Source organism: Bremia lactucae, linkage group LG12 (genome assembly GCF_004359215.1).
Source record: "Bremia lactucae strain SF5 linkage group LG12, whole genome shotgun sequence".
NCBI lineage: Eukaryota > Oomycota > Peronosporomycetes > Peronosporales > Peronosporaceae > Bremia > Bremia lactucae.
In genome coordinates, this window is record NC_090621.1 from 39,846 (window position 1) to 55,529 (window position 15,684).

General features: G+C 45.2%; 1 protein-coding gene across 1 annotated transcript; it reads left to right on the plus strand.

Annotated features, from left to right (window-relative positions):
- Positions 1 to 13,757: 13,757 nt before the first annotated feature.
- On the plus strand, positions 13,758 to 15,671 carry CCR75_004681 (uncharacterized protein; the record flags this gene model as incomplete). The annotated part of the gene is made up of 1 exon (XM_067962767.1): positions 13,758 to 15,671. The coding sequence occupies one exon, from the start codon at positions 13,758 to 13,760 to the stop codon at positions 15,669 to 15,671; it is 1,914 nt and encodes a 637-aa protein (XP_067820650.1).
- Positions 15,672 to 15,684: the final 13 nt, after the last annotated feature.

Genomic DNA, 15,684 nt, shown 5'->3' on the forward strand with positions numbered 1-15,684 from the left:
CGTGTGGTAGTCTAGAAAGTGCGCGTGCTGCTATAAGTTTAATTTTTTGCTGATGAAGGCTACATTGTGACTGTCCTGCACACAAAGCGGGTTGGGAGCAAGAAAGAAGGTGCCATAAAAGCTGTTACTTTGCAGTGTTCATGCGCACCAAAAGCGGCTACAAGCTCCGCATTTAATCAACGCAAGCGTGTCCGAGCCCGAGGTAGGACAGACTGTATTTTTAACTACGCAGTCCGACGTGTTGAACGAGATGGTCACTGGGCAGTTGAAGTTGGTATTTATGATCACAATCACGAACCCTTTACCGACCTAACCATTTATCGACAAGGGCGCGCTGACAGAAGTGCAACGAAAAGAAGTAATTCAAGCTGCAGTTGATCGACAGAAACCTGCCCAATAGTGGTAGCAATCCGCCGTCGTCATATTACAAACACCCCTGAGATATCTTAAATTTCAAGCAAGTAGAGCGTCTGCGTATCCTACCTCGTCGTTCCCCGCTTGTTGTTCTACTTGATGGCCTTGGAGATCGCCCTTATGCACCTTATTCGTCTTAATTTAATGCTCAACAAGAATTGACGCATCTACTGATCATTCACCATTTCGCTAAAGTAATTTGCCGCCATTTTTAGTGCTGGAAACGTTTGGTTGATCGATCAAAGTAAAAGACCAACCATTTAAGATTTTGCCTTTGATGCACGTTGTGGAGTAGCGACCACGCATCAAACATTTACCTATGCCTACTATTTCATGGCTCAGGAACGTGCAGAAGATTACCTTTGGGCGTTACAGCATATATAATAGGTGCTTTGTACTTAGTGTTGGTACCAACGTTTGTTCTGATCGTGAACTGGCCTTAAGGAATACTCTGTCGACTGTATTTTTTTACGACGGCAACATCAAATTCCTATCGTGCCAGTGGCACATCACCAAAAATATCTTTGCCCAGCAGCGATAGACCTTTGCAAGCTTTGCAGCCTTCAAGTTCTTGAAGTGCACTGGGACAGCTTGATGCAATTAAAAGCGGCAGTTTCATACAATCGAGACTTGACTAGTATGACAAAGATTTTCCTCGCCATGCCATGGTTTATCTCGAAGAAACTTGGCTGCTGAACAAGGACCGATTTGTAGCAGTGTGTATATGCATTCTGGCCAAACAACAACTTCGCGCGTTGAACGCGCGCATGCAGCGTTTTGTCATGATTAAATGTGTCTATGGGGGATTTGCTGACAGTGGAAACTGTCTTGCCAGCTTGCTTGTGTTAATCAGCTTGCAGCTATCAGACTAGAAGCAGGTCGGGAGTGGTCGTCAACAAGTCTTAGCTACGAATCGGTTTTTTCTGCCGTTGCCGGCAAGGGTTTATGCTGCAGCTTTGAAGATAGAGTTTAAGTATACAAGCTGCGACTCGGTTAATCTCTAGGGAAGAATGAGGAAAACGATGTAGAATGTCACGGGATGCTTACTTCGAGCATCGGTATACGAGTTTCGAAAAGCAGCCGCAGAAGCAGCGGCAGCATACATATCTGCCAGGTCGCCAAGGAAGCTAAGCCTCGAAGATTTTGATTCAAATAGGTGATTGGTGCAGCCTCCTTGACAAGAAGGAATGTATGAAGCACTTACATCAAATGGGAAAAGAATCATGCACATCCAAGAAGAATTTAAGAGGGGACCTCATACAGGAAGCGAATTTTCCTTGACCATTTGGATGTGCTTCCGGCATCGAAGGTCTTCAATCCATCTGTCCAGCACGACCGCAGGCGTCCTGTTGGTGCTCTTTTGCATCAATTGCTGGGATACCAACTGCAAAGCTCTTCTTAGCGGGATCCAACGCAGTTTGAAGTTAGAAGAATTCTTGCGGCCTGTACGTCGTTGCGGCAACTGTGGAGAAGCAGAATATACAATAGAAGGAGTTGTCGGCCACGTCTTTCAGCTCCCGCAGTGACTGAATTAATAACTCTTAATGTTCTTGGGGCTGAGGACGAATAGAAGCATTTTAATTGCACCGAACATAAATGAGCAGTACCGAGAGATGGTTTAATGAGTTTATTCTGTTAGGTATTTGGGAAACAAGGAGATATTTAGCATAGCTATCTGCATCGCTAAGATGGAGGCATTCAGACATCACTATGCGATACTTTGCTGCATAAAGCGCTCGTTAAAGACATGAATACAGCCACCACTTAGTCCGCCAACAGGCCTGACACGGCCGAAATCGAAAAAAACGCGTAGCCGTAGCTCTTCAAAGAACGATTTTCACTAGTATAGGAAAATCTGGCTCTAAAAAATTGTAGAGATTTGGGCAGTCCCAATATTATCATGCGAGACTGCGGGAAAAGTGCTTGGATGAGATGTGAATACAGTCACCACTTTGGTCTTTATTTATTTCCTCTCCTATAGGAAACAATGTTTATTATTCCTCTTATGGAAAATAATATTTATGTAAAGGGACAAACCGATACATCACCCCCATTATCGTGATTGATGAAGAAAGCCATAGAGTACCAGTGTATCTCTCTGTAAATTAGCACTTGTTGGTTTTATCTCAATTCCAACTTCATAATTGTGCAAGATATCGGAATCTATGCGCGTAGCCTGTGGGCGGGCCCGCAAAGCTAATAGTTATACGACTAAATGTAGCTTTAGTGATGCAAATGTTTCAGAAGACGCTCATGCGTCTACTGTGGAAATCCCGTCACCTCCTACTTTAATTGGAGGAAACTGGTACGATTCGGCGTCATCGTCTGACTCGGTGACCACTCATTAGGTCTTCGATTCGCCCGAAATCGCGTTCGTCAAACGCATGAGTTCTGACGTGATAACCCAAGTGGCAATTGCGCCGCTATTTAACTCGTCAGACCCTTTTGGGGTGGAGTTCTCTTGTGATGACTCCATAGACGACGAAAGTGATTCCAAAATACATTACTGATTCTGAATGTCATTTCGATGAGAATGCTACTGGGGTCTAGCGTGCATCACCAACTCCAAGCAAAACTTTAGCTTAAATGCTAACATTAACCAACGGGAAAGAACCACAGTGTGTTGCGGTTCGCTCCCGAAAAAAGTTTTGGCTTCCCTCTTTGGGCAATTTAATTCATTGGTCTCTTATGGACAACAAACGATAAAGAATCCCGTCGTGCCAACACTTTCGAAATAGGCAGAGGTTGAGACGGAGCACGGGATGAAGCACTGGGCTTCACGCGTTAACAAACTTCGCAAGCATGTATGTACTTGCGGATGAATTCATACTAGCGAGGCCGGTAGAAATCGCGGCTTATCGTGAGATAAGTCTTCTCGCGTCCATGATGCCCTCTTATTGGAACTCACATGTGATGCGTAATTGCAAACTATTAAGAGTGGGAATGACGACATGAGATATGTCGCCAGAGATGGCTGTATAATACAGTAAATCTTTGCATGTTGTCTATCGACCTGATAATGATCGATACAATCTCGACAATAATTTCATGGAGTGTTGCGGTAGACAGCAATCCTTAAAATGATCGTGGAAGTTAAGAAGATAGGGCTCTTCTAGCGTCGTCACATAAAGTTGACGACGGGACACCTATTAAGCTTATGCTCACGATTGATTTGCGCAGCCGGCTCAAAATCAGGCCGGCCTGAAAGGGCATCAGCGACGACATTAAGTCATCCTGGTTTTTCTTCCAGAAAAAAGGTGTACGGTGTCCTTCGCAAAGAAAGACAACCATTTCGCCATGCGTTGCGAGAGATGTAAACTGTTTACGGCCGTGTGTAAAGACGCATAGTCCGTCTAAACAATGAACGGTCTATCTCACTAAGTCCGTCTAAACAATGAACGGTCTATCTCACTAAAGATATATAGACCCTAAACTGAGGCACTGCATATTTCAAGGCAAGTAGTTCCTTGTTATGTACTGGATAATTGCGCTCAGCTGGTTGAAGCAGACGCGACTGATAGCAGACGACACACTCTGCGCCGTCTGTGTCATATTGAAACGCACAGTCGATTGCAAAATCGCTGGCATCACAGACATAATGAAATGGTATGTCGTGGCCCGCAATCGCCAATATTGGCGAACGCATCAATCTTTGCTTAATACTCTCAAAGGAACGCTGACAATCAGCGTCCTATGACCATTTTACGTTCCTTTTATTAAATAAGAAAGATGTACTTTCATTTAGGAGCAGTAGCGCGAGTAATTATTCGTGAAGGGCTATGGGCCGAGAACTTTAAAAATCCTTTAAGACCAAGTGGCACAGGCCAGTCGGTGATCGCCATGATATTTGTAGGATTCGGGCGTACACCCTGTTTGCCCACGATGCACCCAAGAAGTGGTATTTCGCTTGCACACTTCTTTAAATTTGAATACAACTTGAGCTAACGCATAATTGTAGGAACCTTTGGACGTGGGTACGATGTACTTTAACGTTTGACTTTCCGTTTCTAGCTCTGCTATGATCGAAGACGTCATCAAAATAACACGGTGCGATTTCTCGCATCGATCTCGCAGGTGCATTGCTAAGTCCCTGTGGCATGACTAGCCACTCCCATAGCATGTGCTTACTTCTGTGAACGGAATATTTTGTTCACACACAAGGATCTGATAGAATGCATCCATCAGATGTATTGACGTAAGAATGTACTCTTTAGCATACCATCAATGATTACGTCTTTTCGTGGGTATCGGCGTTTGAGCCGTTACCGTGCAGGGATCCATTTATTGAACGAATGCACAATCCGCCACCCTCCTGTTGCGATCGCTGATACTCGCTTCCAAGGCAGTGGTCACTACGTCATGAAACAGTATACTGAACCTGGTATCAAGTCAATTTCGTATCGAGCGCCATTACGCCTTAATTGTTAGGCAACTCGCACGGTACCGTATCAGGCTACACATCCTTGAATTTGATCAAGTCCTTATAGAAAGGATTTATATTTAACGACCTCCACATTGAGACGTAAAATGTTCAATCCGAATCTTCTCATCGATGACACTTTCGTCCATCGATGAGCTGCTGAGAATGCGTTCAATCTCAGAAAATTCTATTGCCGATTGAATAGCGGCCATGAACTTGTCTCCTTTGCCAAGTACGCAGATCAGCTTGACTTCGCTTGTTCGCAGATCACATAAAAACCGTTACTGTTGTAGCGTGGGTAATTCAGTTATTTTCGAGAATAATTGCGGAGGCGCTATCTGATCAATTGTATAAGCGCCTTCACTTGATCCGTTATTTACTGAGACATTCAATTTCTCACTTTCCTCTTTTTTTTCAAAGGTACCTGGGGGAATTATTCCCTCGCGTTCTTGGAGACACTTTTCCCTCAAGTATCTCAGGACTTATTCCCTTTTTATTTGGGAAGTATCCTCCCCAGCTGCCTCTAGCTGTGGCTGCGCAACCACAGCCAGATCCTCTACCATTGACTCTCTCGTCGATCTAGGACTTTTGCGCTGTCTCTTATAGACAATCGTTTCAAAATTTTCTGGATGTTGCTTTCCAAGCAAGCCTCTTATTTTGGTTCCAATCATTTTATTCGAGTCATTGAACTTCGACGCTGCCTGTGCTTGTGCACAGCCGTTGGAATCAAACTCCACAGTGTGATGATAGATCGTAGCACGGAGGTCTTGTGCAGTTGTGCACACGACCGACCCTTAAGTGAGGCCACCGTACTCACTCGTAGGACATTCACACGCTTGTAGAAGCTTCAAGGCTTTCATCAACTGACCATCTGATGATCAAGAGACAGGCATTGTCACGGCTTGATGTTGCCAATTTCTGCATGGATCGTACTTTTTGAGCCATGGAAATCCAATGATGGCATGATAGTTACTATATTAATCCAGGACGATGAATTTATCAACGTTCTGAAAAAATAACTGTGTATTGGATACTAACTACACGCTGGTTAACTATTAAAGGTGCGCTTGTTGCTAGACGCACCAGTATCTTCATTAGAGGTAAATCACGCTCAACAAACTTAAGCCAGCAATCTTCTAGCGATTGGCGCCGAATGAAAAATTTAACGCCCCACAAGTGGCCAGGGACTCTAGTGGTAGTTTGCTTGCTAAAGGTTGCCAACCGTTTCAAGAAAACAAACCAATTCTATAAATTTTATAAGTCAGCTCATTGATTGCATTTCTCGTAGTATGCACCGTCCAGTTGATTGATTGCTAGTTCGCTTTTGAAAGGTAGCGTACTTGCCGCAGTGAAAGCGACTTTTCGCCTCACCAATGGCACGAAGGGGATTCCGAATAACAACTTACTTTAAATCAATACTGGAACTAAATTGGCGAATGTGTGGAGATGAGAGCGGTTTACCTGAGTGTTTTTGATTGCAGGGTGATGAGGTTAACTTCGTCGCCTGGGACAGTCACACACAACGTTTTTGTGTGAGGCGCAACTTTCGTCAAGGGACCCGCAAAATCGTTTGACATTGCTGGATTGGTAGGGCGCTCCGCACCTGCTGACTCTGACCGTTATTTGACGAATCGCATCGCCAATGCAGTTTGGAAACTGTATCGGATTCGCGACCTCGTTTTCTTAGTGGAGTCAATCATTTCGTTCAGTATTATTGGCATTGCGGCACTGCCCTCATAGGCGTAGCGGCCTGTCTTTTAACAGCGATCGTACTTTTGGAATCGTTTGAAACTTAAAAAAAGCGTATTTCGCGTTCTCCACTAACGAGAGGTCCGTGATTTTGAACTTCGACTTCTTGTTGTCTCGGCCGATGATAGGCACCAGAGTTGACGAAAGCCTGTTTAAGGCTGAAGTCATTACGTTCCGCTATTAAGAAGTCTTTAGCGTTTTAGTTCAAGATGAAACAGGTAGGACTTTTCGAAACCGTTCGAAAGACCACAAATAAACACAGTTACCTGTGTTTTTTCTTCAATGAACGACTAAAAAAATACTAAATATCGTGTATGTTTTGTGCGTAAGCGTGAGGGTCATGCTTACCCTTTTCGAATCCAGGAGCTCTACTCGAGCCCTGATTTCGGCCCGTGACGGCTCAACCATTTTTCTGAGCCGGGTCTTAAAGACTTCATACGACTTAAACACCAACGGTTGTTAAATTTCAGCCGTAAGGCCCAAGATTTGGCACGTCTGGCCAAGATGGCCATGTCAAACTTCATTTTTGTCGTTGCGGTGAGCTTCAGTAGCATCGTCTCATTCGACGATATCTTAACATGGAGTCACCTTCGACTGCCTTGACTGCCACGCAAAAAAATCAATCTTTAAGCTTTCGAATTGACGCGTTTGCGTCGGCTGGCAAGCAGCATGTAAACGATGCTGTCTTAACAGTTCCAACTGTTCAGCACCCTGTTCTCTCAATACCTCTGCGTGTTGAAAGCCCTGGTGACGAAGCAAGATACCTTTTTTAGACCGCATCGAGATCATGTGAAATGAACTCGGCTTAAGCCTGGTGTTGATCGTAGCGAATAACATGGCGTTAACGACTATCCCCTGCGGCTAAACTCATACGTTTGACCACTCTCCATTCAATATCACTCGAATGAGTATAGGTTTCGCGCGTTGGGTGGAAACCTACTTGAGGAGCTTGAAAAACTCCCTTCTTCTTCATCCAACAAGTCAATGTTTGATGGAACGTGCATGGCCGTTTAACGGACCAGATAGTGCTACCATTTGTGACAGGGGCACCTTACGCTAGGACTGGTACCAGTACTAATCAACCTACACTGATAATTATGAAGGTGGGGTGCCTCGATACTTCACGTACACTGACGTGCAAAGGAAGATTTTAAGTAACTAAGAAGTCTTGGCTACTCTAACTCAATACTGTTGCGGAGCTACCTCGCTCATAAAGTCAAAAGAAGACTTATAGGTTCAAAGCGTCTCTTAGTTCAAACTAATGGATTTAACAACTCACGGAGTCGCACAAGCCATTAAAGCTTATTGATTCCTAGCTGAAGGGATTAATGCGCTAGTAGAACCAAGTGGGTGTATATACTTAAAGAAAGGTATTTGTCTCACAGATCAAAACGCAAGCCTTAGGAAAGCACTTGGCGTTTTTAGATCAGTAAGGGGAATGCTTTTAATCCAATTAATTAAATTTAAAGCCTTACCCTAGCTAATTTAAAAATAGATTTCGGCCGCCAGAATAATATCTGGCGGCGACCACATTTGTTACCCATAATAAATGGAATTTTAGTAGTTAGCTATTTTGAAAAAAAGATAAAAGGATATTTTACCCATACAGTAAATGTTCCAAAACAACGGTTTACCAACCGATGTGTGCCGCATTACACTCTTTCCCATCAGACTGTTGACCCCGAATGACAACATTCGCTTCGTTTTTCCTGAGGTTGGAACATAAACAGCTAACCGTTTGGTTGTGGTTTGTACCATATCACTAAGCGCGGGTCACAGACTTTTAGCACCTTCTTCGACAATGAGGGAATGGTGGACTCTGTAAGTCATTCTCCATCGGAGGATGCGGAAGAAAAACGTCGCTCTTACACGCCTTCTCACGAGGATGAGGGTTGGCGGGCCCCAAATCCGTTCCCAGAGCCGGTCGACTAGTTCTCCTCCACCAAGCCCTGAGCCACGTAGTGGCATCGTTAACGGAACGCGTAGGTGAGTGAAACCGTTGACATAAAACAGAGTGTAGCCTGTAGAGGCATGGATAGCGTTTTTTAAGCAGATTCCACCACTGGAAGCATTTAGCTCCACCGCTTTGGTGTCTGAGCACACACACTGCGTAAAACGTCTTTAATGACGCGATTGACACGTTCAGTTTGACAAACGGTCTGCGGATGGTCCGCGGTGGACATGTCCAATCTGGTGCCAATCACTCGGAAAATCTATTTCCAGAATTTACTTTTGAAACGGGGGTCTCGATCAAAGATAATTACCACTGGCAAACCGTGCTGTCGAAACACGCTATCGATGAACAGTCTTGCTGAACCGTTACCATCAATGGTGTCTGGCACAGCCGCTAAGTGAGCCAATTGCTTAATCGGTTAACAAACACCACTACGCCGGAGTTACCGGCCAAATCTTTTTGTAGACCGAAACCAAAATCCATACGAATGGGCTCTTAACACCCTATGGGTGCGGATAGACTTGCTAGTGGTGCAGCAGCATGCGCCGAAGGTTTAACCCGTTGGCAGGTTTCGCAAAAGCGTTTGTGCAAACGTATGTGCTGGCCCATACATAAAGTTTGTGGGCCATTAATAAATCTGGCTTACAGAGCCGTAGGTCTTTTCTCTCCCGAGATGACCACTAAGGACAGTATCGTGTGCCTCATAGAGAATCTGGCTCTTTAATCCTAATCATGAGGGACAACGACGCGCGGAGGATCCGCAGCGTCCGTGCAATAAACCAACAAGTCGTTATCGATAGAATATCGATGTAACCTTGCACGCAACCGTGCCGACAATTTTAAAACCCGATTCAGAGCGCTTTGGAGCTCGTAGCAGAGCTACACACTGTTCATCCTGGGCGCAAGCCGAACGGATTAATTCAGTAAGAAGCGTCATTATATTCTTTGAATGAGAGAGCATATAATACAGCTTGCGTGGTAACTCAATCGCCGAGGCATTCTGCTTGCCAGGCTTAAACTTCACCTTGAAGTTGTATTCCGCAAAAAATGGTAGCCATTGATTTATTCTCTGTGAGAGATGGAGCGACTTAGTCGCCGTGCATAATGACGCATTAACTGAAAATATATCATAAACGGCTTAGAGCCGAGCAGATGAAATCTAAATTTGACGAGAGCATACTTCATTGCAGGTAACTCTTTGTTATAAATTGAGTAGCTGTCTAGACTCGAACGCAATTACACATCCATGCCCATCATCATCTGTTTGTAACAGAGTACTGCCAGTGGCAAAATACGATGCGTCACAGACGATACTGATAGACCAATCTGGATTTGGCAGTGCTGGAATCGGGGCATGAATAAGACTATCCGAATTACTCGAAAAACATTATGCTCGGTGCTATTCCAACAACGATCCGTATCTTCTTTTAAGAGATCAGATAATGGCCTAGCCATATCAGGGTAATTTTTGTTATATTTGTGTAAATAATTGGCGAGACTAACCACTTACGCAAATCCTTTTGGTTTTTAGGAACCGGCCAATCTACTATGAATTTTTCCTTAGCGGGATCCGCTCCAAGGTCTCGCAACTCAAATAATAAGCACCTTAAGAAAGAAATTTCTTATGCGCCAAAAATGCATTTAGATGCATTGGCATGCAATTTACGTGTGCGCATACACTCAAACAATCCTCGCAAATCGTCTATAAGGTTTTCCTCATCCGAACGACCCTGCTTCACACGACTATGGATCAAAATTTCATCAAAATAAGTCTTTGCATATTCTCGATGAGGGCGGAACAGTTGCGTCACTAGACGATTAAATATTGCTGGGTTGTGGAAAGCCCTTGTGGCATAACCAACCACTCCCATAGCATACCGCTTGGGGGGCTAACCGCTGTAAGCGGGATATCGCTAGTTCGCATGTGCAGTTGGTAATAACCTTCAACTAAGTCAAGTGCACTGTACATTGTACACTCCACCATATTGTTCTGAAGAACATCCTTTTTAGGATAGGGGGTTTGTGCTGGTATAGTGACAGCATTAAGCTTATTTAAAGCATGTTCAATGCGCCATTTACCATTGGCTTTTTTACACAAAATGTCAGTGTCAAATGGGGAGATTTGCTCTCTCTCACCATTCCAGCCTCGTGCTTAGCACGGAAGAAAATCGTCAATTACGTCACACGGTTCCTTTGGTAAGCAAGAAAGATATGCGTGGCGCCTAAGGTCTTAGACCTCCAATCGATCCATGGCTCATGGCGTTCAAGCCAGGCCATACCAAGGATGATATCATATCTCGAATCCAAATCAAAGATGAGGCAGCGTCCCGCACTGTCAAAGTCCAGAAACTTTATACCCAAGTTCAACAAACCATTAGGAACAGTGACAGCCTAGTCGCTAAGCGAACAGTGATTGTATCAATTTCATGCGCTTTAAGCGCCTCAACGTATTGTTTATATCCCTCAAGGGAGGGGCGTCGAACATAATAGCAAGACGCCCCTGAGTCAATTAAAATTATCCATGGCTTATCAAAGCCCTGCACAGTCGCTTGAGCGACTAATAAGCCAGGCTTGTACTCACGCCCCGCGATACTACGCACCCAGCCAGTTGGGGCTAGGTCCTATTTACTCTCACCTCCTAGAGGTTCAACAGAGCCTAGGTCTTCCCCAGAATGTCACCCCGCACCTACTGGGTATCGACGTTTTTCCGCACTGTACCAGATTACTGGTTCAGGTCGGGATTGGTGCTCTTTCGAGCTTTACGCGTATTGCGTAGGAGACCGGCCGGACTAAATGTTTCGTGCTTTCGCACCGATAACATCTACAATTGATCTTATGCTGTTCCACAGCTTGAAATGGCCCTTCTCCTTCCTCAATGAGGCTTAAATCCATGGGTTCCAGTCTATTGGACGGCACTCATGTGCTGAAGGGCTTGTACGATTTATAGGCGTGCTAACGCGAGCAGACTTGTAGTCGAACTCAGCGCGTAACGCTATGGCAAATGCCTCTTTGAAAGTGGCAGGATGAGATCGAAATTATTCCATCCGGGCGACGCCCTCATTAAGACCCCTCCATAAAGATTGTTTCGACAATTGCTTCTAGCACCGGTCTTGATGCATTGTGCAATGAAAATTCTCAACTCCTGGATAGGCCGCTAGGATTCGTTTACCCTGTCGAGTCGCTATGAGCCGTAATCGCATGCGAAAGGCCTGATCAGGCGAAGCAAGCATGCTAGTCATTTGCTGTTTTCAGCGAATCACATGAAAGAAAAGCGTCGTTTGTGGACGTGCTGCACGATACTTTGCACTCCATGGCTCTACCTCCGAGTTTGGAATTGGCCATATCCACCTTTTGCAGTTCTGTAAAGAACGAGGCGGAGACAATAGACAGCTCCATCTGCTTAATCCAGAAAAGGAGTATTTTTCCCTTTTTTCTCAAATGTCTTTAAATTGACAACTAGAGGGCGAGCCTTAGGCTCTGAATCAGGTACGGAGATGTACTGAGTTGGCATAGATGCCACAAGGTGATCTTGAACCTATCCGTCTGGGGAGGATTCATATCACATGAAGGCTTCAAGCCATGCATGCAGGACCTCTGGTCCCTGGGACATAATGAACTCTATATGATCAAGCGCAAAAAAGTTTTGAGCTTGTCATACGCTCTGCGTTGCGCCTCTGATGGTTCTGGTAACTCTTCCATTTCAGTAAAAGCTTAGTCTTATAAAAACTGAGACATAGATTGACTACGAGTGCTACCAGGTGTAGCGGAGCTACCTCGCTCCTTAAGTCAGAGGAAGACTAATAGACTCAAAAAGTCTATAAGTTCGATAGAACTAATGGTCTTAAGAACTCAAGGAGTCGTACAAGCTATTAGAACTTAGTGAATTTTGAATCCGAGTTCAAGGAATTCATGTGCTAGTAGAACCAAGTGGCAACGAGTGCCCGAGCGTATGGATCTTAGAATCACCAACCGATGTGTGCCATTTCAAATACTTAGGCTTAATGCTGTACACTCTGGGCTGAGATGAACAAAGTAAATTATAGAATATATTTAAGTCCCTACGTAACGATTTTTTAATTTACTGACTCAAATATATAATAATAACAATGTGAGCGCACCGAATCGTGTCTAGTAACGATTGGCGGGGATGACTGAAACTTAATGAGCCAATCAACAGAGCTATTGTCAATATTTCCAAATTTGATTAAATTGAGCATATTAATTCAAAGTTGTGAAATAATAATAATTATATGCTTCACTATTATTTTCTTTTAGAGAAAATAGAATTTTTATTTCTTCTATATGAAATAATATTTATGTTACGGGACATTTACAGAAAATTTGAGTTGTGACGTGGAATCTGCGTTGGTGTAAACCAAGACCGGAGACGTCATAGGTGGACCACTATATTATACTCGAATATAAATAAAATCAGCCTCGCGACCAAGAAGCGTGATGTAGCTCTCAAGTCATGCATGCGGAAACGATCGATAAATCAAGTTCTTTTACACTGTGATGTCTGGCTTTTAAATGGGTAAATACATAAATCACAGACTGTCCATTCGCCTAAGAAACATTATTTTCATTAATTAAGATTAATACCGCAATTCTGAAAATTTGGTCGTACGGGATTGTACGACTGGGGCCTTTGCGATCTGTCTTGTCTACTACTCTCTTTCTAAATTGAAGTCTATCCGGACATATTGCAATATTTAAGTGCAATGCCAGAGTGGTATTTCCAAGTCTATGTCCACCTTGATCGTAGCAGGAGGTGCTTCCTTTTCCTTCCTATTCGTTCCGACTCAACTTGCACAAATTATGGACTGTTGCTGGCACTGGCTTCAAGTGAAATCACATTTTAATTGGTTGAAACGAATCAGTATGCGCTTTGTCCTACCAGAAAAGAAAACGACGAGCGTCTTTCCGAAAGAATTATTCGCATAAAGGGAGAGCCATCACCTGACAGATGTTTCGGTCCTCTACTTACGGATAGGGCAAGTTTTTCTTGAGAAAAAACCGTCATGGGTGCACGCAACCGCTCAAGTGCACCCACTGCCTATGATCTCCACATGGGAAGCTAAAATGACCTTCTTGCTGTCGTCACCCCCTTTCAAAATATGGTTCCGTACATTACGCCTGAATGACTGTCGACGCAAACGTCTCGTCCATAGCGACACATTTCGCTTTTAAAGGCAATAATTTTATCCAATAGCATCGCAAATGCCCTTTCATCAGGAACTATCCGGACAAACCTCGGCACTTGTTTTTTCAGAACGCAATTTGCCATCCAGCCCGCACTTGGATGTCTGTGAAGAGCTCGTGGATTTTCAACAAGAAGTACCCCGTGTACACTGCCACCCACTAAGCGCCTTTTCTGGTCTTCTATTCCGTCAAATTCAAGCAACACTTATCACCAGCTTCGTCACTAGTGGCGCGATGACTCAGCTCGAGCTGTTGGCGCAGCCGATGCTTTCGGCTCCGTTTAGCGCTCTGGAGTCGTGCGTCAAGGCCAATTTTACTATTCCGCGTCACCGACTTACTGGGAGCTCTTCGCTACGCCGTGCGTCGGTGGCAACTGCCAACTATGATACGATTGAGTGCAAAGCGCTTATTCTTGGCTGTGGCGTTGCTGGCAATGCCGCTGCCTTGCGCCTTGCGAACCAAGGAGTTAACGTGACGATTCTCGCCGCCGCGGACGATCCGAACCACTGTGCAACGTATTATGCCCAAGGTGGCATTATTTACAAAAGCGAGGACGATACACCCGCACTGTTATCGTCGGACGTCCACCGCGCAGGCGCGGGTGTCTGTGACGATGTCGCTGTCCAGAAATTGGCGGTCGAAGGCCCTGGACGCGTCGAAGAATTGCTCTTGGACGTTGCCAAAGTACCATTTACCCGCAAGGACGATGGTGAGCTGGCCCTTACGCTCGAGGCGTCCCACAACCGTGCACGGATTCTATACAAGGCCGATCACACGGGTCGAGCTATCTCGACTAGCATGATCCAAGCCGTGCGAGAGCATCCCAATATTCTCCTTCTTCCTGGTCGCAGCGCATTTGAATTGGTCACGAATAGCGCGGGGGATTGTGTCGGGGCTTTAACTGTGACTTTACACGGCAAAGTCGAATACTACCGTGCTCCATTCACTCTTTTAGCCACGGGTGGTGTGGGGGACGTGTATCAAAACACGTCGAATCCTGAAGGAGCTCGTGGAGAAGGAATTGCCATGGCTGCTCGTATTGGAGCGAAGCTTAAGAACATGCAGTATGTGCAATTTCACCCTACGACGCTGTATATTCCGAACGAGCGGCGCTTTTTGTTGACGGAGGCACTGCGAGGCGAAGGCGCGATTTTACGCACGAAAAACGGTCGGGCATTTGCCAAGGAGTACCATCCCGACGGCGAACTCGCGCCTCGGGATGTCGTAGCTCGTCTTATCTTGGCTGAAATGGAGAAACAAGATGAAGTGTGCATGTTTTTGGACATTACGCACAAGGACGGTGAGTGGATTCAACGTCGCTTTCCGACGATTTATCAGCACTGTCGTGACCGTGGGATTGATATTACGAAGGAGCCCATGCCTGTGGTTCCTGCAGCTCATTATCACTGTGGTGGCGTTGAGGTTGATTTGCAAGGACGGACGTCGGTCGCTGGATTGTATGCTGCGGGCGAGGTGAGCTGTACGGGCCTTCACGGTGCGAATCGATTAGCGTCGACGTCGCTATTGGAGGGATTGGTTTGGGGTTGTAGCTCGGCGGATGATTATATGAAGCGCATTTCTTTGTTTGATTCGAAGAATCTGATGCATGCATGTGATCCGTTTGCGTCCCTTAGTGGCGGTCGTGATTCCTATGCGAATGAAATTGAAGCGGTGATGTTGGCGACTCAACGCATTATGTGGGAATCGGTGGGTCCGATTCGCACGGCCGCTGGCATGGAGAGCGCAGTGGAGAAGCTTGCGCTGTTGGAAGTCAAGGCTGACAAATTGCATCAAGAGTGCCGCGTGACTCGCGAGACTGCTGGACTTCGCAATGCTGTGCGTGCAGCGAAGGAGATTGCGCTTGCGGCACTAAAGAGTCCCGTGTCGGTTGGCACGCATTATGTGGTGCAAGATTTAGTTGCGTTGGTTTAGGTTGGAGCCAGAC